Source organism: Centropristis striata, chromosome 4 (genome assembly GCF_030273125.1).
Source record: "Centropristis striata isolate RG_2023a ecotype Rhode Island chromosome 4, C.striata_1.0, whole genome shotgun sequence".
NCBI classification, from domain to species: Eukaryota; Metazoa; Chordata; class Actinopteri; order Perciformes; family Serranidae; genus Centropristis; species Centropristis striata.
In genome coordinates this window covers 2,753,565-2,780,994 of record NC_081520.1, presented here as the reverse complement: position 1 = coordinate 2,780,994, position 27,430 = coordinate 2,753,565, and the positions used below count along the sequence as shown (strand labels likewise).

Sequence of the window (27,430 nt, the reverse complement as noted above, 5' to 3'; positions counted from 1 at the left end):
TATTTCTACACCCTACGTCCTCTGTGGTAACATTTCGGACGCTACAGGAATGTTTTCATGTTCAGGTTTTCATTTTTTCCCTTCGTTCAGTTTTTACAGTTAAAAATGTTTCTTGTTAAGGTAATAATGGTCCCTTTGTTATTGCCTGAATTATTGTTTTCCAGTTATGATATAAAATGCAAAAAAAAAAAAAAAAGGCACCAAGCAGAAAGAAAGTTTCCCCTTTGTCTTCAAAACAAATAAAAAACACAAATGTTCCCTTTGAGAGCTTAAGATCAGTTTCGTTTTAGAAAATTTTGAGTGGGGTGTTGCTATGACAACAAGACCTCTTTGTGGTACGGCGGTCTCAGATGTCACTCCAGAGGACAGCCCGTCTACTCTTGTCGACACTGACGACATATTCACCGGACAGAGACCAGGACACTGCACTGATGGACAGACTGAAGGAAAAGAAAGGGGGAGTTATCAAAGGAACAGTACAACTTTAAATGTATGTAGACCATGTGGAGTCCCTCAGGGAAGCGTCCTGGGGCCTTTGATCTTTTCATTTAACCGCATAGAGAAAACATTATTAAATTAGCAAACATTTAGTCATTTTGTTTTAGGGTCTTCAATAATGTGGAGTTCCTCATGGAACTGTACTGGGCCCTCAGACCTTTCTATTGAACCAAATAGAGATTTAAAGGGAAACTGAGTCGAACGCATTTGTTTGTGAATGATTGTTTCATGTATTGATCAGCTGATGAAGATCCTGCCTCTGTTACCTGTGCTTGTCCGGTAGGCGGGTCTCCAGGTTGCCAGTGGACACGTTCCAGATGTAAACGGCGCCATCAGCTGAACCGGCTGCCAGGAAACAACTGTCTGGACTGAAGAGAGAGAACATTATTGAAAAAATTTAAAAGATGACATAAATTGATATTGCTGCCCTAATTTACTTCTTGATTTACCTTTGTATTAATTTCCCTTTTCATTTACTTTTTGAATAAATCTTCTGATTTATTTTTTTTCTTCTTCTATTCATGACTATAAATTTACTTTTAGCTTAAAAGGCACTTCTTTATTTTTTGCAATTTGTCTATTTTCATACTTCATATGTGTCCTTATGCATTTATTTATGTCTGTCTTTATTATTTTGGCAGCTTCCAGTCTCCATACATTTTCTCATGTTTGGGGCAAATACATGAGAGGAATTGCTGCTGGATTATGGAGCTCTGCACTGTTTGATGAAAACGTATCAGAATGCAAGTTAATAATCATCATTCACATCCACACATTCACAGCATTTAGCAGACAGAAAATAATTGAATTTTTGATAACAACATTAGCAATGCGAAACAAACGTGGCATTTAAAGGGTTCAAATTCGGTAACTGAATTAATATTTAATGGTTATGATCAGGACTGATGTTTGTTAAAAGATTTAACCAAAATGAAATTGGAAAACAATAATAACATATATTTTTATTGCTGTTTATGTACAAGTGTTACCAAGGGGTTGGTGCTTTATAATCTCATATTCTTTATTAAAAACGTAAAAGAGTCTGTTCATACAGCACAACATCATCTGTTTCCTCATTTAGTTGGAGACTGTGCAGAGAAATCGAGAAATTGTTGAAGCCATAAAATCAAGTGAACAATAACTGTAACAACAACACATTAATGTCTCCTCCTGTTGATCTAACTGGCTGGTTCTGTGTGGAGCCTTGTGGAGAACCCAGCAGGGAACCCTGACTGTCTGACTGCGAGTAGAAACACATTTATATATTTAGTGTTTCTGTCAGAGAGCTCAACACACACACACATCATCCTGGTCCTGCTGTTGTCATGGAAACTGCAGAAAATGAAACACGCAGCATCTCATCCTTTATCTCTCTCTCACACAGGTTTTTTTTTTAATCTCTCAGTTTTTCTGGTGGAATGTTTGGATCAGAAACACGTTGATCGGTATCAAATTAAGTTAAAATAAATATAGTTACCCTGCTAATGAATAAATGATGCGTTGAATGACATCAGCCGTGATAAATATCACCATTCTTCTCTGCGACTGCTCCATTGTTTCACCCAGCAAACATTTATATGAAAACGAGGAACCAGGTCACTCATTTCATATTTTTTTCTGTCGGCTGTTTCCCTCCTGGATGCTTGAACTAAAAAACTCACTTTTAATCAAACACAAACAATCTGTGGAGACTAAGGTTGGAAGGACTTAAGCTCGATTTAAACTCCATATTTCTTTTTCAAGGTTATTTCTAATTTATTTCTCAGATGTAAATATAAAATGTGACGAGTTTTGCAACAAAAGACTTTAACTGACAAAATGAGAAGTCAGACTCGTAGCAGAGTCCATTCTTTAAACAAAAAAGAAACCATACATGAGGGTTTAAAATTAAAATATGTAATTTTCTGCCTCTAGGCATCTCTCAATCAACAAAAAAAAACAAAAGATGTAGTCTTTGATGACATTGTGAGGTAGCATGGGATCATGGAAGTTGTTGTCTTCATTATTTACCAACAAAATTACTAATGTGAAGTGTTGACGGGAGTTTGTTTGTGGTGGTTAGCCAGTCAATATAAGCCATCTAGCTGTAAGTTAGCTGCGCCGCATGGTTTTGCAGCATTAACCCCAAATGTTAGAGTTTAAAGGTGACATCACATCATTGACCGGCAACCTAAAGACAGCGTTTCTTTAGTAAAATGATGGATTATTGGAAACGTTTGGGAGAATATCAGTACATATAAGTTTGTAAAAAACGACCGAAATGAACTACATAATGATAAATTAGTGCAAAGAAACAAACAAAATATTCTTTGTCTTTCTTTAGTTACTTCTTGAGTTCCTCAGGGCAGCGTCATGGGGCCTCTGATCTTTCTATTAAATCTCAGAGATTTAAATCAAACCTTCCTACACTCACCATGAAATTTAGAGCAAGATTTTTGGATAAATTCCTGATAAATAGGCGGTGTGTCTAATACTAATTCACATCCCTGATGACACTGTGTCTGTGCGGGTTAACCCATTGACGCCGGGAAAGCATTGCCGCATTTCTACCATTGAAACCGGGAGCGCTGTTGCGTTATTCTACCTATTTGTGGCCATCTGGAGATAATAATAATAATAATAATATGAATAATATATTAATATTAATAATAATAATAATAATAATAATAATAATAATAATAATAATTGATTGTGATGATGATATAAGAATTCATGATTGTTTATGTCTTATATTACTTTATGCGTCGTTGAGTACCCTGAAAAGTGCAATATATAAAATGTATTATTATTATTTATTATTATTATTATTATTTTTTTTTTTTTATTACAGTAGGGTAATGAGAACTATGTCTATTTCTTCCAGTGGTCATATCATGTTTGCATCTTGTTAATGGGCATGTATTAGTATTATGCATAGGATTTTTTATTCAGTCAAATGTAACATTTGCTGAGTTTGTTGATTTTTTAAAAAACTTTATTGAAGGTTTGGACAAATAAACTCAACTTCTCATGAAACGGGTATAAGCTCTCAAATACTTTTTGAATTTCATTTCTATCTGCTACAGAGGCTGAAGAATCTTCTGTTGAATTTCCAGAAAAACTTCAGGTTTTAGGGGGTTCTTTCAAAATCGCCCAGAGGTTTTACAGGCATTTTAGGCCTTAATGGGTTAACTGATGAGTGAACTCACCTGATCACAGCTTTGGTGCTGTCACTGCCACATTTAAAGCCCTCCGCTCTGACAAACACAGACAGTCAGTGAATCAAACAACATAAGTAAAAACACACAAGCTGACTTGATTAAGGCATGACGTTTGTTTCTACCTAAAGCACATGCGTTCGTTGCTCCGCCTCCTCAGGTCCAGCAGCTGGAGGCAGTCGTCGCGGCAACAGCTGAGCAGCTGTCGATGGTCGGAGCTGATGTCCAACGAGGTGACTTTCCCCTGAGCTGGAAGCTCCTGAATGCAGCTGACGGTCCTGAGTAACAACACGCCAGCTTGGTTAATATTCATCACAGTGACGTTCTGCTGCTCGACGTTTGACACTTCATGTCAAAGATAAAGTTCACAAACTTTACGTTAAATAACTTTAAAACAAGATGAAAAGTACTCTTTTTAATTTCTCTTTATTGCTTGTTTTTATTGCAATGCAGAAATATAAGTTTTTATAAATGTATTCTTCGGTATTCAGTGTTAGTTTAACAGGACAGAAACTCTGTAATTTTAATAATTGGATGTTTCAGTTTCGTTGTTGTTTACTTTCCTGACGTGTAAAGCCAGAAAGAAGTCATGTACGAAGAAAGAATAATATATAATAATACATAAAATAGATAAATTAAATTTAAAAAGTACAAATAATGATTAACCAATCACAGCTAAATGATTAGCAAATGAATGATGTCATGTAAAAGTTTTCATTATTATAATTATTACAATTTTCTAACTTGTATGATTTTATATGTATCTTTTATAATTAAATTACACATTAATAAGATATAATACATATATATATATATATATACACACACACACACACAGTGAATGATCTAATGTCAGGGAGGGTTGATGCTAATGTGTGATTGGAGGGCAGAGCTGTCAATCATTAGCTGGTTCAGAGGGCTGAGCTGTTGCTAGGTAACAGAGGGAGATGGGGAGTTGTCGTGGCAACGGCCAGGAGGACGACCGAGAGGTGCCATGGGGTTTTAATCACAGCCGTCAGTCATCACAGACTAACCTGATAATCTAGTGAGGAAGTGAAGTGGTGAGAAGAAATTAAGTGGTTAAGGTGTCACGCAGTGATGTGGTGAAAGAGTAAATGGTCGACGAAATAAAGTGATGAAGGCATCATGGAGTAAAGTGTTAAAGGAGTGAAACATGGAAGTGGTAAAGCAGTAGGACACTGAAGTGGTGAACAAGTGAAGAAGTGAAGGAGTGATGTCTGAAGCCATTAAGTATAACGAAGTGGAGACCGAATGACGTGTAAAAGAAGTGAAGTGGTGAAGTGGTCAAGATATAAAGTGTTGCAGCAGTGAAGTTATGTAAAATGATGAAGAAGTGAAGTGATGTGAAGTGGTGAATGAGTGAAGTGATGTGAAGTGATGTGAAGTGGCGAATGAGTGAATTGATGTGAAGTGGTGAATGAGTGAAGTGATGAATTAGCAAAGTGATGTAAAGCGGTTAATGAGTGAAGTGATGTGAAGGAATGAATGAGTGAAGTGATGAATGAGTGAAGTGACGTGAAATGATGAATGAGTGAAGTGATGTGAAATGATGAATGAGTGAAGTGACGTGAAATGATGAATGAGTGTAGTGATGTGAAGTAATACATTTGTTAAGTGATGTGAAGTGCTGAATATGTAAAGTAATGTGAAGTGGCGAATGAGTGAATTGATTTGAAGTGATGAATGAGTGAATTGATGTGAAGTGGTGAATGAGTGAAGTGATGAATTGTCAAAGTGATGTGAAGTGGTTAATGAGTGAAGTGATGTGATGTGAAGGAATGAATGAGTGAAGTGATGTGAAGTAATACATTTGTGAAGTGATGTGAAGTGGTGAATGAGTGAAGTGATGAATTAGCGAAGTGATGTGAAGTGGTGAATGCGTGAAGTGATGTGAAGTGAAGTGATTAATGAGTGAAGTGATGAGAAGTAATGAATGAGTGAAGTGATGTGAAGTGAAGTGGTGAATGAGTGAAGTGATGTGGTGAATGAAGTGTTACCTGGTGTCCCAGACTCTGATCTTGGAGTCGTAATGTCCGCTGATGATACAGTTCTCAGAACAGACAAGGTCACTGCAGTAAGACACCACTTCAACTTCCTGCACACCTGCAAACACAAGTTACAACTTAATTAGCCAACAGGCATTGATCAGGCGCTGATCAGTGATCAGTTATTGATCGGACTCACAGGCGGCTCTGTGCAGGTCCCACAGTCTGATGGTTCTGTCTGCGCTGCCCGTCACCACCTGGTGAAGACAACTGCTGAACCTCGCCGCCGTTACCTTCCTGCTGTGACCGGTGAGAGTCAGCTGAGACACATGAAACACACAGGTGAGACAGACAGGTGAGACAGGTGAAACAGACAGGTGAGACAGGTGAAACAGACAGGTGAGACAGGTGAAACAGAAAGGTGAAACAGACAGGTGAGACAGGTGAAACAGACAGGTGAGACAGGTGAAACAGACAGGTGAGACAGACAGGTGAGACAGGTGAAACAGACAGGTGAGACAGATGAAACAGACAGGTGAGACAGACAGGTGAGACAGGTGAAACAGACAGGTGAGACAGACAGGTGAGACAGGTGAGACAGACAGGTGAGACAGGTGAAACAGACAGGTGAAACAGACAGGTGAGACAGGTGAAACAGACAGGTGAGACAGACAGGTGAGACAGGTGAAACAGAAAGGTGAAACAGACAGGTGAGACGGACAGGTGAGACAGACAGGTGAGACAGGTGAAACACACAGGTGAGACAGACAGGTGAGACAGGTGAAACAGACAGGTGAGACAGACAGGTGAGACAGATGAAACAGACAGGTGAGACAGGTGAAACAGACAGGTGAGACAGGTGAAACAGACAGGTGAGACGGACAGGTGAAACAGACAGGTGAGACAGGTGAAGCAGACAGGTGATTATAGACTGGTGTGACAGGTTAAAAAAAAGGAAGGTGAGACACTGAGAGTGAAAGAGAGAGGGGTTACATCATTAGACTAACTAGCAAGTCTTTCTTGAGATATTTTGATTTCTATTACTACAATTTTCTGAAAATAACTTTTTTTAACAAAAAAAATCATTTTTTTTCCCCTCAAAATATTACAAATTTTAAATATTAACACTTTTTTGGAAAATTATTTTTTATGAAAACAATTAAACTTTACTTTAAATTTTACCTATTTTTTTCTCTGAATATTCAATAATTATTCCAACCACTATTCAACATTTTTTGACTGTTTTTCTAAATATTTTAACAATTCTTTTGAAAAAAAGTTGGGATGTTCTGATATTTTTCTGAAACTAATGCACTTACAACCCAAAATAAGACAGTTTTTTCTCTTTAAATATTTCCAAAATTTTCTCAGAATATTCAATAATGTAACTATCATTTTCCATTTCTCTCCAAATATTCCAACAATTTCTTCAAACCACATTCCAACTTATATAAAATATATATCTATATATGTATTTTTTGAGTCTTTTTTCATCAAAACATTTTAAACTGTTTTTTAATATTATAACATTTTTCTGAAATTGAATTCTTTGTCTGAAAACTTCTCAAAATATAAAAAAATGTTCAAACTGTAACTCAAAATATTCAGATATCTCAAAATGTCATAACTTCTTATTTCAACATAAAAAAAATAAAAAAAATCTGAAAACAATGCAACAATGCTTTTTTTCTCCTCAAAATATAAAATTTTTTTCTGAAATTATGTGTATGTTTTCTCAAAATAGTCAAAAGTGTTCCTACTGCTTCTGAAAACAGGCTCGTCACTGATGATGTTAACAGTATTAAAGTTTAGCTGCACTCTGTTGCGGTTACCTTGGGAACGGAGTCATCCAGCCGCCACAACAAGGCCGACTTATCGTACGAGGCGGCGAGGATCCTGAAACCCTGTTAACAAGTCCACAGATGTCAGACTGTTAAAAAAAAACGCACACTGCTCCTTTAACCCTTTGATGCACAACATGGGTCTAAAATGACCCGCATTCATTCTCCATGTTATTTAATGCTGCTGATATCAACTTATTTTATCATTGAATATTCCAAATATGCTTTAAATATCTTGTTTTTGATAACAACAGATCATTATTTCCATTTTGCCTCTCGTACTTTATGAAGAAAAAGTTTTTGTATCATTACATAGCTAACTACTTGGCTAAGTAGCTTGCTAAACTAACTACTTGGCCAAGAAGTTAGCTAAGTAGTTAGCTTAGCAAGCTACTTAGCCAAGAAGTTTACATCGGTACTTAGCTAACTACCTAGCCAAGAAGTTAGCTAAGTAGTTAGTTTAGATAGGTACTTAGCTAACTACTTTGCCAAGAAGTTAGCTAAGTAGTTAGCTTAGCAAGCTACTTAGCTAAAAAATGGATATGGGTCATTTTTGACCCATTTTGTGCATTAGAAGAGTAGTGACACAAGAAGGGATTTTATTAAAAAAAATAATAAAGGAAATCATAAAATTAGTCAGTATGATGATTAAAAACAAACTAATTGAGGAAAACATGGAATACTGAATGATGAAAATAATTTATTGCAAAGATATAGAACATAAAAACTCAGTCGGGTCACTTTAGACCCATGTTGTGCATCAAAGGGTTAACTTGGCAGGTGATGCAGCAGGAACTCACCGCCGGGTCGAACTCGATGCAGGTGATGCCCTCCGTGCTGCCGTCCAGAGTCGCTCTGTGAGTCAGCGAACCTGTGACATCATAAGTGAGGTCACAAACATTGAAAACATAATAATAATAATAATGATAATTATAATTAGAGGTGAGGGGCAAAAATCGACACAGCATAGTATCGCAATATTTTGCATGGTAATGTTATATCTATTCATGGCCGCCAAGTATCGATATTTAGCGCCAGTGGGCCATCAGTATTTTAGCCGTTTTTGTTTTTTTCACCTTTAGGAATATACTGGAGATCCTGGTATCATATGAAACTAGAAGATCTAAGGCAGAGGTGTCAAACTCTGGCCCGTGGGCCAAATTTGGCCCGCAGTATAATTATATTTGGCCCGCAAGGAAATACCAAATGACAACCAGAGCTGGCCCGCCGGTATTATACAGCGCAAATAATACTACAAATCCCAGAATGCTCTGCTGGTGTTTTGGCTTGAACACAGTAGATCAGTGTGGAGCAAACTGAGCAACAATTAAAGTTGTCTTTATACACTTTTTCTTGCTAGTCCAAGGCTTGAATGGTTGCACATTCATTGAAGGATATTATTATTAGTCATTTGGTTTATTATTGTTATTTTACTCTTAGATTTATTTTTAGCCTGTGGAAAAAGATTACTGTTAAATTTTAATTTAAAGAAGGCCGCATATAAAATAAAGGGACATACGATTTTTATTTGAATTTTATTTAAGAAATGAATGCCATTGATGTGTTTTATTTGATATTTGATTTTGCATGTTTGCAATATTAAGTTATATCAAGCTTTGCTTGTTCCGTTTCGTTTGAACTTGTTTAGGTCTATTTTTTCAATAAATATCAATGTTGGCCCGCAACTTTGTCCAAGTTTTACATTTTGGCCCACTGTGTATTTGAGTTTGACACCCCTGATCTCAGGAATCTACAGGCATCATGTGCATCAGGATATCGTGTTGGGAAATTGTGGAAATAATGCTGCAATGTTAGGCTTTTCTTATGTTTAATTCCAAAAAATTGAGAGCAGTAAAGCTTGTTGTTTTTGAAAGTTTGATAAAATGCTGCAGTTGTTGTCGTCCATACATGTTTGATATCAGTTCAGTTCAGTTTGACTGAATACTTTGTTGGTCAGTCTGTGGGTTTGACTCTCATTGTGGAGAAATAAAAAGACTGAAGTGAGATGAATAGAATGAGAATTTTCTCTTATTTGACAAAACAATTCTTGATTGAATTTAATTTTGTGTACACACAATGGAGTGAAACAGTTAAATCGCAATATTTTGTATTACAACACTCACCATATAGCTAAATGTTTACAATCGCAACAATATCGTATCGTGACTCAAGTATCTGGATAAAATCGTATCGTGGGGGTGATACGCTGATTCACACCTCTAGTAATAATGATAATAATGATAATCATAAAGACAGCAGGTACCTGCTCTGACCTCCCACAGTTTGATGACTCTGTCGGTTCCTCCGGTGGCCAACAGGTCTGAGCTGGCGCTGAACCTCACAGCGTTGATGCCTTGCTCGTGGGCCTCCTGACAGACAGAAACATTCAGTACAAACTTTAACCTTCAGTACTGTTCTGAAGTACATATCTCAGGTACTCAAGTACTTGTTTTTCACTACTTTAAACTTTAAAGCAGGATGTTTTGGGGTTGAAAAAACAAAGACGAAATGATGAGAAGACACAAAATGAACCTGCTGCTGCTTCTTTAAAACTTAAGAGAGTGTGTGTGTGTGTGTGTGTGTGTGTGTGTGTGTGTGTGTGTGATCTCTGTCTTTAATCAAAATTAACTTTATTTACCTTTAACGTGAGTATTATGTGAAGCAGAACGGTTATGATCACTTTTTTATATTTTTTATTATTAAAGTATTTATTTAATTTTTAATTTTTCAACAAATAATACAAACACTTACAAACAGCTGAGACAGACACCAAAAACAGACAGAAAAAATAAAATAAAATAAAATAAAAAAATATATATATATATCTTTTTTATTTGTTATGATCACTTATTGAATAATGTCTGTTGTTGCAGTTCGTGTTGTGGCCACAGGGGGGAGACAGAGACACGTGAAGACAGAACAGCTCAACATGAAATGGAAATCAAAATGAGGACTTTATAGTGAGCAGTGATATATAAATTATTAAACACAATGTGCTTTATTTTAATGGAGCAACCATCGGTAAAATTATTTATTTCAATCTGAAAATCAATAACCAAGACAATAAAGCATATTTACTCAATAAATGATTTTGACTAAATGTGCTGCTCTGTAAATACACCTCTTACTCAAACACACACACACTATTTATTTTACATTAAATAATTTTGACTTTATCTAATTTCAAACACCATGTGGAATATTTATATATATTTTTTTGTTTTGTTTTTTATTGTTCACTTAAATTTTTGTCCAAATGTAATAAACAACATATGGAGCTAGAAGGGAACAGGAGAAGTTATTATAATATATATTATATATTATAGTTATTATAATATTATACATATAATACAATTTAATTGAATGGTCTGAATGCAATCTACTGTCTGTAATTTATGTGCAACATATATTTTACATATAAATTATGTGCCATTTATATAGAATTGATATGTACATTTTATGCATAATGTGCAATTTCAATGTATTTCTGTTTATTTTTGTATAATTTATGTGCCATACATATGTCATTTTTATCAAATGTATATGACATTTTTATATTATTATTATTGATATTATTTGTATTTAACTTATATAGTTTAATTGTAATTTATGTGCAATATATATATATAATTCATATACATTTTATATCATTTATTTGTAATTTATGTGCAATATATATATATAATTCATATACATTTTATATCATTTATTTGTGATTTATGTGCAATATATATATATAATTCATATACATTTTATATCATTTATTTGTAATTTATGTGCAATATATATATATAATTCATATACATTTTATATCATTTATTTGTGATTTATGTGCAATATATATATATAATTCATATACATTTTATATCATTTATTTGTAATTTATGTGCAATATATTTATATCATTCATATACATTTTATATCATTTATTTGTGATTTATGTACAATAAATATATATAATTCATATACATTTTATATCATTTATTTGTGATTTATGTGCAATATATATATATATAATTCATATACATTTTATATCATTTATTTGTAATTTATGTGCAATATATTTATATCATTCATATACATTTTATATCATTTATTTGTGATTTATGTGCAATAAATATATATAATTCATATACATTTTATATCATTTATTTGTAATTTATGTGCAATATATATATATAATTCATATACATTTTATATCATTTATTTGTAATTTATGTGCAATATATATACACTACCGGTCAAAAGTTTTAGAACACCCTAATTTTTCCAGTTTTTTATTGAAATTCAAGTCTTTTTTTGGTAATTTTGTGTCTTTTTTTTGTAATTTTGTGTCTTTTTTTTGGTAATTTTGTGTCTTTTTTTTGGTCATTTTGTGTCTTTTTTTAGTCCTTTAGTCCAACATAAAATGTGATTTTGAATCTTTTTTTTACTTTCAAAACACTATCATGCTCAATAAAGAATGTTAAATGTTGTAAATGTGCATTAATTTCAGAGTACACTGAGACATTAAACTGCATCATTTTCAATTAAATTCTGGAAAAGTTGGTGTGTTCTAAAACTTTTGACCAGTAGTGTATATATAATTCATATACATTTTATATCATTTATTTGTGCTTTATGTGCACTGTACTGTGTGTTTACCAGGACTTGCAGTGCTCTAACAGGGACTCTAGCTGACCCCCAGATCCCCACCGGACAGACCAGATCCTCCTCCAGACTGCACACCGAGTGGCCACGCCTCTTCCTGCTGACATCACACAGCATGACTTGTTAACAGTAAAACAATAAAATAAAATAAAAAGATGGTCTGACATCACATACAATGGATTTTCAGTAGCCTAAACCAACAAAACTTTGATTATAACAAAACACTTAAAACAAGACAAAAAACTAACAAAAACCCATCCAAGTACATGTTATCATCTCAAAAACAAAAGACCAAAAAACAACTGATCATAAACAATCAGTTTAATCAGTTTCTGTACAACCTTTTAAATCCTGTAGTTGGGAATTCCATATTTTTACACCAACAACAGAAACACACATTTGTTTTAAAGTAGTACGAGCAACTTGGTGCTTAAAATCAAACCTTCTTCTATGATTTTCTTGTTTTGTTTTTGTCTCTGTACACATTTTGTTGTCCACTTTCATGAAAGGAACAAAATAAATAAATAAAATAATAAAAGAGAAGTAATTAATTAATTAACCCTCTGAACCCTAACAAGCCGTTTCAGGCATCTGTGCTCTTTTTTACATTTTACTCACTGGGGCCAAGCACAGACAAATTGTTATGAAATTAAAAGCAGCAAATCTAAAAGAAAAAAGTAGCAGATTTATGAGATTAAAAGTAGCAAATCTAGGAGAAAAAAGTAGCAGGTTTATGATATTAAAAGTGGCAAATCTACAAAAAGAAGTAGCAGATTTTGTCAGGATATCATGTCGGGAAGTTGTCGAAATAACACTGCAAAGTTTTTTTTTTACGTTTCATTCATAAAAATGTATCAGGATAAAATCGTATCATGGGGCCGACACGCTGATTCACACCTCTAGAAAAAGTGTCAGAATACTCATGACAATGTGATATTTCAGTTTGATTTTTTAGTGAATATATGTCATGTCATGTCATGTCATGTCATGGCTTCACAGTGTCGCTGACGAGCAGAATTTAATGTTTTTAACAGGATCAGTTTATTTTTGGCCACGTTTTAAATGTAGAATAAAGAAATTTTAACAGAAATGATCCTCTGATCCGTTCGAGGACCGTGGGAAAGTTAAAATTCGGAAGATCTGTTTATATAATTTATTTGTAATTTATGTGCAATATATATATATATAATTCATATACATTTTATATCATTTATTTGGGATTTATGTGCAATATATATATAATTCATATACATTTTATATCATTTATTTACACCTCTAAAAAAAGTGTCAGAATACTCATTACAATGTGATATTTCAGTTTGATTTTCAGTGAATATATGTCATGTCATGTCATGTCATGTCATGTCATGTCATGGCTTCACAGCGTTGCTGACCAGCAGAATTTAATGTTTTTAACAGGATCAGTTTATTTTTGGCCATGTTTTAATGTAGAATAAAGAAATTTTAACAGAAATGATCCTCTGATCCGTTCGAGGACCGTGGGAAAGTTAAAATTCGGAAGATCTGTTTTTACATTTTCCTCCGAAGATAAACAGTGTATTTTTGGAGATCCTTCAAAAAAAGAAGATACTTTTGAATGGGTGAGGTTCAGAGGGTTTAGAAGACACAGAAGGATGGAGGACTCACTCAAACAGCTCTCTGATGGAGGACAGGATCCTCGGGGACGTCGCCGACGCTGATCTGAGACACACAGTAAATAAATCATAATAACAAATAATAAAAATAACAATAATGGTTAACCTTTGTTTACTACAGGCCAAACGCTGTATCATTATGTTGGAAGAATGTTGATTGGCCCTCTTTAAACCGCTGGTTAAATAAGTTAACACTGAGTTTGGCTCTTGAGAAACTGACATATATTTGTTGTTGGGAATGTACACTGTAACCTACGAATATTTTATATTATATTATATTATAATATTTTTAAGAATATTTTTTTCAAATTGTTTTTATTTATTTGTATTGTTTATTTGCAATCTAAATGTATTTAATTATTCATGTATTTTGGTCAATATTATTAATATTTCAAATATTACTTTCATTACTGCCATATGTTCTTGATGTTTTAAGTGTTGGATGTTGGATGTATTCAAACAAAAATAATAAATATATGTTATAAATAAATAAATAAATAAAAATAACAATAATACCATTAACAAAGTTGCTTCTAAGTTAAGTTAATAAAGTTAAGAAAATAAAAGTGAGAGAATAATCAGAATCATTTTGATGAACCTGAACAGTCTGGTGTGTCTCTTCTCTGACTCCGGCTGGTTCTCCGTCTTTGGAGACGTCGATCTGGAGGTCGGTGCACTGGAACAACTGGAACACACAACCATCATCTGTATCCTCATCATCTTTATCTTCATCATCATCATCACAGACACACGCTGAATTTTTCCAAATATTCTGACTTTTTTTCTCAAACTGTTTTATCGTTATGCTGACTCTGTCTACATTGTATATAATGTTCCTAAAGTTGTTGTTTTTTTCATTTGTAATACTTTTTATATTTCTACTTGTATATAATCGTAAATTGTTAATACTTTATTATATTTTATTTAGTTTATTTTGCTATCCACTTTGCTGCTGTAACTCCTTTTTAACTCTCTTTTTACCCAAATATATTAAACCTTTTTGCTAAAAAAAAATATTCCAACTTAATTTCTGAAAATATTCTGACTTTTTCTTCCTCAAACTGTTCTAACTTTTTCTCAAAGAATTACAATTTTTGTTTCAAAATATCCTGATATCCTTAATATAGAAAAAAATTAAGTTGGAATATTTTGAGGGAAAAAATGTATTAATCAATCATTTAAATCAATCAAAATAACTTTATTTATCCCAGCCTTTATTTATACCAGCCTTCTTTTTCTTTTTTTCTCAAAATTTTCCAGCTTTGATCTTAAATTACTAAGCTTGCTAACTCATTTTTAGGATATTTTCTCAAAATATGTTTGACTTATTTTCTCAAACATTTCAGTTTTTCTGTAAAAAAAAGATGCTTTATTTCTTAATTAATTAATTTAACATTAACTTATATTTTAGGATAATTAATCACATCTCTATCACCAGGAAAACAATTTTTATCAGCTTTGCAATTATTATTAATATTATTATTATTATTATTATTATTATTATTATTACTGGAAAAGACAATTTTTTTAAAGATATTTTACTGATATTATTTTGGATATTTGACTAATATTTTTAAGAAATTATCTTACTAATATTTTTTGAGGTTTTGAGACGGATGTGATTTTCAACAATTTAGCAAAACTTTGTAGAATATTTTGCTTCAATTATATTTCATATTTTACTTTAATTTTATTTTTTTATTCCAGTTTTCCGTAAACAGCAAAAAAAACCCTCACTTTTATCGATTGGCCTTCTCTTAATTTCCTTTTATTACTGTTGTATGATTACCTTGTTGTGATTGTTGATTTTGAATTTTACATTTTTTTTAAAAGTTTTTTTTAAATGTAATTTCTTCTTCTTGTTTTCTTTTGTTCTTGTCAGTTAATTGTATTTGATATGTTTTATTTCTGTTGTACAGCACCTTGTAACTTGCTTTTGAAAGGTGCTATGTAAATAAAGTTATTATTATTATTATTATTATTATTATTATTATTAAAGGTTCCAGGTGGATCTTACGTGTCCACGGTGACCTTCGCCCTCGCCGCCGTCTGCAGCTCCTTCTGCAGTTTCGCTTCTCGAGCTCTGATGGAAACAGACAGACGTGATGCGTTTAGGTGCGATCAGGTGTGGCGAACGATCAGGTGTGTGAGGTGCGTTCAGGTACCTGGACTTGCGTTCGTTGCGGCTGTTCATGCGGGCGGCGGCTTGTTGCTTCAGGTGGATCATGTCCTCCAGGAGGTGCTCCTCTCGGACCTTCTCCTCCCGGAGTCTCATCTCCGCCGCTCGCTGGCGCTCCAGCAGCGAGTCGTACTCCGTCTTCAGCGCTCCGTTCTCCTCCTGGACCTGCTCCACCCGCTCCTGCAGCTCCTGGCGAGCATCTAACGCGCCCGCCAGTCGATGCTCCTCCTCCGCCAGCCTGGCCACACAGTGACATCATCATCATCATCATCAGTGGACATTTGGTATGTCACCATGGTTACCAAGGATGCTATTGGAGTCTCCATATATACAGTACAGGCCAAAAGTTTGGACACACCTTCTCATTCAATGCGTTTCCTTTATTTTCATGACTATTGACATTGTAAATTCATCAAAACTATTAATGAACACATGTGGAATTATGTACTTAACAAAAAAGTGTGAAATAACTGAAAACATGTCTTGTATTCTAGTAAGCAAAGGGTGGTTACTTTGAGGAATCTAAAATACAAGACATGTTTTCAGTTATTTCACACTTTTTTTGTTAAGTACATAATTCCATATGTGTTCATTCATAGTTTTGATGCCTTCAGTGAGAATCTACAATGTAAATAGTCATGAAAATAAAGAAAAACGCATTGAATGAGAAGGTGTGTCCAAACTTTTGGTCTGTACTGTATACATAATCATAATTATTATGATGATAATTATAAAACCCTGTGTAAAATATTATTTTTTTGAGATGTCTTCATCAAGTCTGAACTGGGAGTACGTAATATTTTGATATATATTTCAGACGCTTCATATAGCCAATAAAACGATTTACAGCTTTAAGGGGTGGGATTTAAAAAGAAAGGCAAACTTTTTGAGCATTTTAAGCACAAAGTTTAGTTTCAAAGTGGAAAATTTGCACACACAAAAAAAAAAAATTGAATAAAAATTAAATTTGTATATGTGGCATGATTTCTCAAATTGTCACCTTTCATTAGAGCCCAGAATGATGACTGTAGGTTGTAGGGTTCAAAATGTATGGACATTTGGTCTGTCACCATGGTTACCAAGGATGCTCCATAAATACATAATCATAACCACAATAATTATTATGATGACAACTATAAAAACCTTAGTAATATAGTCATTTTTTGAGATATCTTCATCAAATTTGAGTAGGTAACCCCATTGTGTTTTCCAAAAAACACATTTTTTTTAGTGTGTTTCAACTTCTATCCCTCAATAACAGCAGCACTTACAGTTTTTCTGACTATTAGGAATAAACTCCAGAGTTTATCCTTTCAAATGTGACCAAAACCAGATTTACTCCAAACTATTCAAGAACAGCTTTCAATTTACTTTGGGTAAAGGGTCAGTTTAGATCTCCTGTTGGACTGGATTCAACAATACTGTATATATATATTTGAGGAAAAAGTTCTAACTATTTGGGAAAAAAGAAAGAGATCAAATAAAAAGGTTGCATTGTCGCAAATTAAAAAAAGAGCATTACCATGGTCAAATAATCGTCAGAATATATATATTTTCAGAAAAAAATATCTGATGAAAATACAAAATTACGAGTAGAAAAGTCGGTATATTTGACACTGTACTGAACAGACAAATATACTGAAACTTGGAGACAAAAGTGGGAACATTTAAAAGAAAAAAAGGCAAAAACTTTCAAAAATATTGAACAGGCTGTCAGACAGGTTGAGGTGTGTGTGTTCAGGTGTGTTACTCACCTGGCATGTTGCTCCTCCAGATCACGTTCTTTGATTTTAATCTGCTGCTGCAGATCCACCACCTGATAGGCCAGCTGGAACAACAGAAGAAGAGTGAGGAGGACCGAGTGACTGTGATCTGACTAACAGGAGTTTATATACAGGAGAAGAAGAAGAAGAAGAAGATATGTCCTTTAAAGTCCCTGCTTCCTGTTAACGTCTGAGTGTTTAACCCAGGGGTGTCAAACTCAAACACACAATGGGCCAAAATGTAAAACTTGAATAAAATTGCGGGCCAACATTGAACAAATAAACCTTTTAATATATACCAAACATGTTTTGCTTTAACATTAAATATGGAACCAGCAACGCTTATAAACATACAATATATAACTAAATAGTGCAGACATGCAAAATCAAATTTCAAATAAAAAACACATCAATGTCATTAATTTATTAAAGAAAAAATAAATAAAAATCGTATGCCTCTTTTCTATTTGCATCCTTCTGATTTAAATATCAAAATAAACTTTTTCAACAGGTTAATAAATTCTGCCTTTCTTTTCTCCAATTTTGGGAAGGGGTAGCTGGGAGACAGCTCTAGCTTGAGGTTGCTATGACGACTGTCACAGAGGAGCGTTTCTGGGTCCTGTCCTGATTGACGCGCCAAAACAACAGCAGGGCATTGTGGGATTTGTAGTATTAGCGGTAAATTATTATATATATATATAATATTATCAGTATTGCCTCACGGGCCAAATAAAATTACACTGTGGGCCAAATGTGGCCCGCGGGCCAGAGTTTGACACCCCTGATTTAGAGTGATAAACCTCCAGCTGATCTATTATTTCTCTCTTATGTTGTCCCTTTCTGTCTGTTTGTGTCTTATCTTCCTCTTATTCAATTTTTATTATTATTTTTATGTATTTATTTATTTTTCTATTTTTTATTTTATTTTATAGTTTTCTAGTCTATGGATATATTGGATAAACTGATGTGTGCTCTGACAGCTGATATAATTATGCATCCAAGGAAAATCCAATAAAAAGAATTTTGAAAGAATATTCTGGCAGTTTTTCTCAGCATGTTGGATCCTGGATTCTGGCTGAATCTGATCCATCACTAACTTCAACAGGCAGCTTGAAATGATGACATCACGCATATGATGATGTCAGCAGGTGATCCTCTGCAGGTGTGTGTGTGTCGTACCTCTCCTGTCGTTTTCTTCAGCTGCTTCTTCTGGTGGAGCAGAGAGGAGATGGAGCAGCTGCTGTCAAAGGAGGGACGACTGGGTGCACAAAACAAACACACCCTCAGCATCATCAGCATCATCATCATCACATATACACATGAGCCCTGGCGTCTCCAGGGTAACAGCAGGTGAGTTACCTGAGGGAGCAGCTCAGGATTCCTTTGGTCAGACTGGTCTTCTCCAGCAGCCGAGTGTCTGAAAATACACAAAACCTCCTGTTTCAGGTAAAGAACACCTGAAGAAGCCTCAGAATTTCAAAATAAACTATAATTTTATACTTTAATATCCATTATGTTTTCACAGCATGAATGAAAGACAACTAACAGACCTGCGGTCTTCAAGGCATATTACATTTTCCATCAATTTATTCTGTCTATATTAACCAATAAGAACCCAGAACTATTTATCCTTGAACGAAAATTATGGGGGATATACCACAGACCAAGAGAACATTTCTGATGTTGTTTTTTTAAAATACTACCCTTAAATGTCAAAGATCTGCCATGTGACATATATGTCACGTTGGGTGTTTATGGTATTCATTTTTTATGATGTTTCTTATTTTAATATAAATAAACTCAACACCTTTTCTGCTTACAGAAACACAAATTTGCCTTTTTCTCTGCATCTCCACAACACATATTTAAATTGCACATATATAAATAGTGCAATAGTGTAACAACCAACTATTTTTCAGATTTGGTTTTAAGTAACAAAATAATAATAAATAAAAACAAATAACAAACCCTTATAGGGTTAAATGCAATAAAGGACACTCTAACGGATTAGAATTGTTAAATGGGTTTAAACTACTTTTTTAGATTTCTGTTTCCAGTCACACCAGGGTGTTGATTATGTGTCGCTTTTGGATTTAATGAGTTAAGGTGAAGCATAAAGCTGAATATGGGAGATTCTAGAAGATTTAAAGTCTTTGTTACACCGGGGTCACCATAGGTTCTTATGGGTTAATGTCACAATTTAAATATATGTTGTGGAGATGCAGAGAAAAAGGCAAATTTGTGTTTCTGTAAGCAGAAAAGGTGTTGAGTTTATTTATATTAAAATAAGAAACATCCTAAAAAATAAATACGATCTGCCATGTGACATATATGTCACATGGCAGATCTTTGACATTTAAGGGTAGTATTTTAAAAAAACAACATCAGAAATGTTCACTTGCTCTGTGGTATATCCCCCATAATTTTGGTTCAAGGATAAATAGTTCTGGGTTCTTATTGGTTAATATAGACAGAATAAATTGGTGGAAAATGTAATATGGCTTGAAGACCGCAGGTCTGTTAGTTGTCTTTCATTCATGCTGTGAAAACATAATGGATATTAATAGATTTTATCAGTTTCATCCATCAGCATCATGATGATGAAGCAGCAGCACACAGATCAGTCACCGTACGGAGGAAGTGGAACAACATGTGGTTTATTTTTTTTTGACAACTTCCTGTCCCCGACAAAATAAAGGAACTTGTTCACAGTGGACGGATGGCTCAGGTTCTCCTCTCTGATGATGATAAACTTCCAACAAAAGCTGGATTCATCTCGCTGCAGATACAAAATGTGGCTCAATTGAAACTAGACTCCGTTCAAAATATCTCAGTTTCTTCTTGTTGCAGTTGTGAAACTTTACAATAATCTATAATATTTATATTTGTATATTTATGATCTCATCAGACAGCTGAGGAACATAGTGGACATAAACTAAACCATCATCTGGTTTTATATTAGTTAGACTTCTTCTGGCTACGATAAAATCTTCTAAAAAACTGAAGTAACAAACATCTCAATTTACTGCAATTAGGATTTTGATGCCGATACTTTTGTACTTTTACTTCAGTAAGTTTTGAATGCAGGACTTTTACTTGTAGTGGAGTAATTTCACAGCGTGGTATTAGTGCTTTTACTTAAATAAAGGATCTGAATACTTTTTCCACCACTGGAGCTGACAACTGAAATGTGTTGATGTATGCCAGATATACAGTCGTGGAATTATTAGACCACCATTTCTCTTCAATTTCTTGTTCATTTTATTGCCTGGTGCAACTAAAGATACTGTTGTTTGAATATATATAATGATAACAACAAAAATAGCTCATAAGAGTTTAAATTAAGAGCTGATATCGAGCCATTTTCCATGATTTTCTTGATAACAACCAAAATCATTATCAAGAAAACCATTGAAAACAAACCTTTAGTTGTACCAGGCATTACAACGAACAATTAAGTGAAGAAAACAAGGGTGGTTTAATAATAATGTCTGTAAAACACAAATGATTTCTCTGAACCAAACTCCATTGTAAAAAAAAAAAAAGCAGGTTTTTGTTGGAGTCGTGAGCTCATTCTAAGCAGTGGTGGTAAATACGCAGATTTTTAAACTCTTTTTTGTTGTTGTGCTCCTTTACGAGCTTTGCCAGGTATGAAACAGGAATTGTTTCTCTGAACTAATCGTGGTTGACATAATTTGGTTAGTCAGACTTTATAGGAGTTGTTGTTTATGCAGGTATGAAACAGGAAAGTTTTCTCTGAACCATACTTTTTTTAGAAATCTCAGCTTTTTGGTGAAACTTTCCAGAAGTCCCAGTAAGTCTTTACAAAATTAGGACACTGCTTACATAAATGCATCAATACTAAAAAATCTAATAATATATAGAACAGTCTGAGTGGGTCCATTCTGCATTATGAGTACTTTTACTTTTGATACTTTAAGTACATTTTGATGCTGATACTTTTGTACTTTTACTTCAGTAAGTTTTGAATGCAAGACTTTTACTTGTAGTGGAGTAATTTCACAGTGTAGTATTAGTACTTTTACTTCAGTAAAGGGCCTGAATACTTTTTCCACCACTGCTTATTGTTATAAAACAGATAATAAAGTGGTACTTGTCCGTCGTACAGAAGCGGATCAGGTCCTGGAACTGGGCGTGCTGGCTCAGGTCCCGGTGCTTCAGCTGACCCACGATGTGTCTCTTCCAGTCCTCCCCCAGTCCGCGTCCCGGAGCCTGGACCCGGCCGCCTCGCGGAGACGCTCCGGCTGGATCCGTCGTGACGGTCACAGCAGCCATGATGTCCGCAGCCCGGGCTGTGGCATGCCGTGTCCCCGCCGACAGACGCTCCCAGAGCGGCCTGGAGTTACTCGCAGCTCCGCGAGGAGCCTCCGGATGTTCCCGCCGCCGCCATTACTCTTGTTTCCGTCGCTTTCTTCGCAGCTGTTTGTTTCTTTTCTTGCCGTTTTTAACTTTATTTCTCTCTCTCAAAGATTCGTCACTCTGAGAGGGGGCGGGGCTAAGGGCTGGTGCCGGGTCTCTCAGCCAATCACCGCCCACCCTCCGCTTCTTCCTGTTTTTTAACATGAAGAGGAAAAATAAAAACAAACGCACCCTGCAGGACACGCCCCCCGATGAAATAAAAAAGGTTTTTATTACTTTATTTATTGTGAAAGGTAAAGGAGGTGTGGGAGCCCATTTCCGCCAGTTGAAAAAATAAAAATAAAAACTTGCCTTTGTTGAGGATTTTTTTTGTGCCCATTTTAAAAGCCATAATTATGAGTTTTTAAAAAAGTCAAAATTATGAGATAAATCGAAATTATGAGCTAAAAAGTCGAAATTATGAAATAAAAGTCATGAGATTTTTTAAAAAAATTGAAATTATGAGATAAAAGTCGTAATTATGAGCTAAAAAGTCTTAATTATGAAATAAAAAGTCATGAGATTTTTAAAAAGTTGAAATTATGAGATAAAGGTCGAAATTATGAGCTAAAAAGTCGAAATTATGAAATAAAAAAGTCATGAGATTTTTAAAAAGTTGAAATTATGAGATAAAAGTCGTAATTATGAGATAAAAAGTCAAGATTGAGATAAAATGTCATTAAGATTAAAAAAAAAATAATGAGAAAAGTCATGAGATTAAAAAAGTCATGATTTAGATTAAAAAAAGTTAAACATGAGATATAAAGTCCTAATTATATGATAGTCATGATGATAAAAAAGGGTTGAAATTATGAGATAAAAGTCGTATTGAGATAAAAAGTCGAAATTTAGATAAAATGTCATTAAGATTTTAAAAAATTAATTATGAGAAAAGTCATGAGATTAAAAAAGTCATGATTTAGATTTTTTTTTAAAGTAAAATATGAGATATAAAGTCATAATTATATGATAGTCATGATGATAAAAAGGGTTGAAATTATGAGATAAAGAGCCACTGTGAAATTACTCCACTACAGTAAAAGTCCTGCATTCAAAATGTACTTAAAGTATGAAAAGTAAAAGTACTTGTTATGCAGAATGACCCCACTCAGATTATTTATATTCTAAATATATTAACTGTTATTATTGATGCATTTATGTAAGCAGCATTTTTATTTCCTCAAGATAGGACTCATTTTAAATACTTAATACACAGTTAATAAGGTTTACTTTAACAAAGAAAAATCTTATCACTTTAAATGTATCTTGATTTTCATGTCAAAACTAACTAAGGCTGTCAGCCAAATGTAGGAGTAAAAAGTACAAAAGCAAAATCGTCTTTTTTTTTTTTTAAATAGACAAAAATATATTTTGAGGAAGTTTTTCATTATTTTGAGAAAGTTTCTCATTTTAATTTTAAGAAGTTTCTCATTTTAATTTTAAGAAGTTTCTCAAGTTTTGAAATTACTTAAAGTTTGTCATGTTTTCAAATAAAAAAATGTATTATTTGTTTGAATTGTTGCCATTTTTGTTTTTGTTAAATATTTCAACAAGCATTTCATGTATTTGAAATTTTGTGCAAAGTAAAAATAAAATATTCTGATTCTGATTTATAAAACTCAGACACATTGAACATTTATTAAGAAACATATAAAACTCAAGTTTATGTACAAACACAGTGATGGTGATTTAAAACATTAAATATTTTTCTACCATAATAACAAACATAAGGTGCGTTCAATGTAACACTGATGTTTTTAAAATCAGCTCCGCTCAGTCACTTTGTGTTTTTTGTCAGTGAAATGTGTCCTCTTTCAGCTTCCGTACCGACAGCAGAGCGACCGGTCCTCGTTCAGATCCGGTTCAGTTTGTTCTGGGTCATCTGGACCAGCAGCTCGGAGTATTTCTCCAGCAGAGACAACGTCCCGTCGTCCTCCGGTTGCCCTGAGGGGGCGCTGCTGCCCCGCCCGTCCGCTTCCTGCAGCACCGCCTGCAGCTCGGAGTGAACGACATCAAACGCACCCTTCAGGACGGACGACCTCTGGAGACGGCGCTCACAAGTCCCGGCTGACACGCCGAGCTGCAGGAGGGAGGTTAAAATTATAGAAATATGTTTTATTTTAGATTAGACTTTATTAATCCCACAGCGGGGAAATTTCTTTGTTACAGCCGCAGAAAATCACACAATTTTAAGATAAGATAAAAAACAATCTAAGAAAAGACATTTAACAATATACAAAATATACAAAATAATAATAATAATATACTATATACAATTTAGTGCAAATTAAGTGGAGAATGTGCAGAGTGCAGATTATATGCATTAAATGTTCAGATTGTGCAGGTGTTGTACAGTCTTATGGCAGCTGGAATAAATGACCTGCGGAAGCGTTCCTTTTTACACACTTTTTAGAATGCTGGAAAAAGAGAAATAAAGTATTTATACAAAAAAAATGCAATGTGCAATATCCACTAATACTTATGTAATTTGTTTTGGTGAAAATATTTTAGTTTGGGGCAAGGTTATAATAGTTTTGGATTTTTCATTAGTTTTAGTTTTAATTTCGTTGTGAATTTTTGTTTTCAAATTCAGTTAGTTTTTAGAGTGAGTTTTCTAGTTTTAGTTTCGTTTTTATTTTTTGAAAATGCTTAGATTTAGTTTAGTTTTTATTAGTTATTATTTTAGTGTTAGTTTTAGTTTTTTTGTAATGGGCTATGTGTTGGGTGCGAGATTCAAAAAGGTCATAATACATTTTGCCTTTATTTCCTTTGGTTTATCATATCAGCCCCAATAAGGTTATTAACTGTTTTGAATTTTGGTTCTAGTGTAAACATCCCAGTCTCAGTAAACATATTCACCATGTGTTGCATGTTCAAATAGAAACACTGAATTATGAATGAAAAAAGTTGACAAAAACGAAAACTAAGGACATTTCCACTATAATTTTAGTTAGTTTTGTAACCACACAATACAGTTTCAGTTAGTTATCGTTTTTTTAAAAACTCTAGTTTTTATTTTTATTTCAGTTAACGAAAATGTTTTTTCAATTCTAGTTTTCGTTATTTCGTTAGTTTTCGTTAACTATAATAACCTTGGTTTGGGGTTCTTTAAAAGTTCCTGTATGCATCTATTTTTGTAATTATTCTGCTGTGACACTTGGATTTAACTGCATGGAATTATTAAAGTTGATTTTAGTATGTGTCTAAATATTACAACTTTTTTTCCTTTAACCCTCTGAAGCCCAACAAGCCGTTTGAGGGCATTTTTGCTTTAAAAAAAAAATAAAAAAATACATTTTCCTCACTGTGGCCTTGTATTTCACTACAATATATGTACTATACACGTCCTGCATCTCTATGGAATCAGTACAATCATGGCTAGAAGGCAAAAGGTATTTTGTGCAGAATAAAAGTTATGACATAAATCCTAAAAGAAGAAAAAATGCAAGTTGAATTTTTGATGTATATATTTTTTTAAATTGTAATAAAATTAAATCTGTATCCTCAACACTTTTCCAAGTTCCCACAAGTGTAATGAATGTTGAAAATAAAAATGTTTGCTCCACATGCTATACACTACCGGTCAAAAGTTTTAGAACACCCCAATTTTTCCAGTTTTTTATTGAAATTCAAGCAGTTCAAGTCAAATGAACAGCTTGAAAGGGTCCAAAGGTAAGTGGTGAACTGCCAGAGGTAAATAAAAAAAGGTAAGCTTAACCAAAACTGGAAAATAATGTACATTTCAGAATTATACAAGTAGGCCTTTTTCAGGGAACAAGAAATGGGTTAACAACTTAACTCTATGGAGTCTTGGGCTATTTTGTCCATTTTTGAATTCTTTTCATGTCTTTGTAAGTCATTTTGTGTCTTTTTTTGGTCATTTTGCAACTTTTAGTGTCTTTTTTTTTTGGTCATTTTGTGTCTTTTTTTAGTCCTTTAGTCCAACATAAAATGTGATTTTGAATCTTTTTTTTACTTTCAAAACACTATCATGCTCAATAAAGAATTTTAAATGTTGCAAATGTGTTTTTTTTTTTGTCATTTTGTGTCTTTTTTTAGTCATTTTGTGTCTTTTTTTGTCATTTTGTGTCTTTTTTGTCATTTTGTGTCTTTTTTGTCATTTTGTGTCTTTTTTTGGTCATTTTGTGTCTTTTTTGTGTCCTTTAGTCCAACATAAAATGTGATTTTGAATCTTTTTTTACTTTCAAAACACTATCATGCTATCATCAAAGAATGTTAAAGTTGCAAATGTGCATTAATTTCAGAGTACACTGAGACATTAAACTGTATCGTTTTCAATTAAATTCTGGAAAAGTTGGTGTTCTAAAACTTTTGACCAGTAGTGTACATATTAAACTATTATTTTCCAACCTTTCCTGTCCTCTCCTCTCTGCTCTGTGTAAACACCCTGCAGTTCTGTCATTTTCAGTGAATACTTGTCACATGACTGTTCGTCTCAGCACAGACAGAAAGACAGACAGGTGAGACACAGAGAGATGAAACAGAGCGACAGACAGAGAGAGAGAGACAGGTGAGACACAGACAGACAGACAGACAGACAGACAGAGAGACAGACAGACCTGTTGGTAAAGGTTTAGGGCTCGTCTTGCTGTCTGTCTCAGCTCGTTAGCGACCTGCTGACACTGCTGCAGACTGATCAACTCTTCATCATCTGAAGCTGCAAAAACAAAACATCCTGATGATTTAAATCTTCTTGAAGCAGAGGTCACCTGCCTGAGAGGGGCGGGGCTAGCAGACTGAAAGGGGCGGGGTTACCTGGATGAGAGGGGCGGGGCGTTTGTGACAGAGGAGAGGAGGCAGAGGCCGGCGGCTCGGCTCTCAAAGGTGAGTCTAATACTGACAACAAAAAAACAGAGAAAACCAATGAATAATAGTTGTAGTATTATGAAAGAGGTCAGAATATTTGAAAAAAATAGAACATTTCAAGAGAAAAAGTTGTATGATGTATAGAAATTTGCGAGATTTCAAGATAAAAGTCAACACTAACGGGAAAAATTAAAATGCTTAAATAAAACAAATCCTAATGTCTTTGAAAAATGTACCGTTTACAGACATTTATATCTATTTATTCATATTATATAATTATTTTTTGCCTCCATACCCCTCTGGATGTAGATAGTTAAATTGTATGTCTTTGGTTTTGTTTTTTCTTTACATATTCATATTATTAAAAAGGGAATGGACAATGAACATTTGGAACA

The 27,430-nt window shown here is 33.9% G+C and overlaps 2 protein-coding genes across 3 annotated transcripts in view; both read right to left on the bottom strand.

Moving 5' to 3' along the window:
• LOC131970572 (protein Atg16l2) lies at positions 1 to 22,419 on the bottom strand. 2 transcript variants are annotated; one of them, XM_059331998.1, is made up of 18 exons: positions 21,917 to 22,419; positions 19,149 to 19,206; positions 18,969 to 19,047; positions 17,781 to 17,854; positions 16,013 to 16,264; positions 15,865 to 15,930; positions 14,446 to 14,532; positions 13,840 to 13,893; positions 12,187 to 12,292; positions 9,806 to 9,911; positions 8,343 to 8,413; positions 7,534 to 7,605; positions 5,901 to 6,021; positions 5,714 to 5,819; positions 3,821 to 3,973; positions 3,687 to 3,734; positions 765 to 866; positions 1 to 440 (listed from the first exon to the last, which is right to left on the bottom strand). In XM_059331998.1, exons 1-18 carry the CDS (start codon positions 22,083 to 22,085, stop codon positions 347 to 349), a joined length of 1,818 nt encoding a protein of 605 aa, XP_059187981.1. In that variant the 5' UTR covers positions 22,086 to 22,419; the 3' UTR covers positions 1 to 346. The 2 variants fall into 2 exon arrangements, with proteins under 2 accessions (XP_059187981.1, XP_059187982.1); XM_059331999.1 differs by having other exon boundaries at positions 12,187 to 12,289.
• Positions 22,420 to 23,817: 1,398 nt separating this feature from the next.
• Positions 23,818 to 27,430, bottom strand: part of wdr62 (WD repeat domain 62) — a 31,333-nt gene continuing 27,720 nt past the window's right edge. Inside the window, exons 32-34 of the mRNA XM_059331059.1 lie at positions 26,985 to 27,065; positions 26,789 to 26,886; positions 23,818 to 24,288 (exon numbers count right to left, since the gene is read on the bottom strand). Of these exons, the coding sequence (XP_059187042.1) occupies positions 24,061 to 24,288; positions 26,789 to 26,886; positions 26,985 to 27,065 (407 nt within the window). The 3' untranslated portion in view covers positions 23,818 to 24,060. The remainder of the gene's footprint in view (positions 24,289 to 26,788; positions 26,887 to 26,984; positions 27,066 to 27,430) is intronic.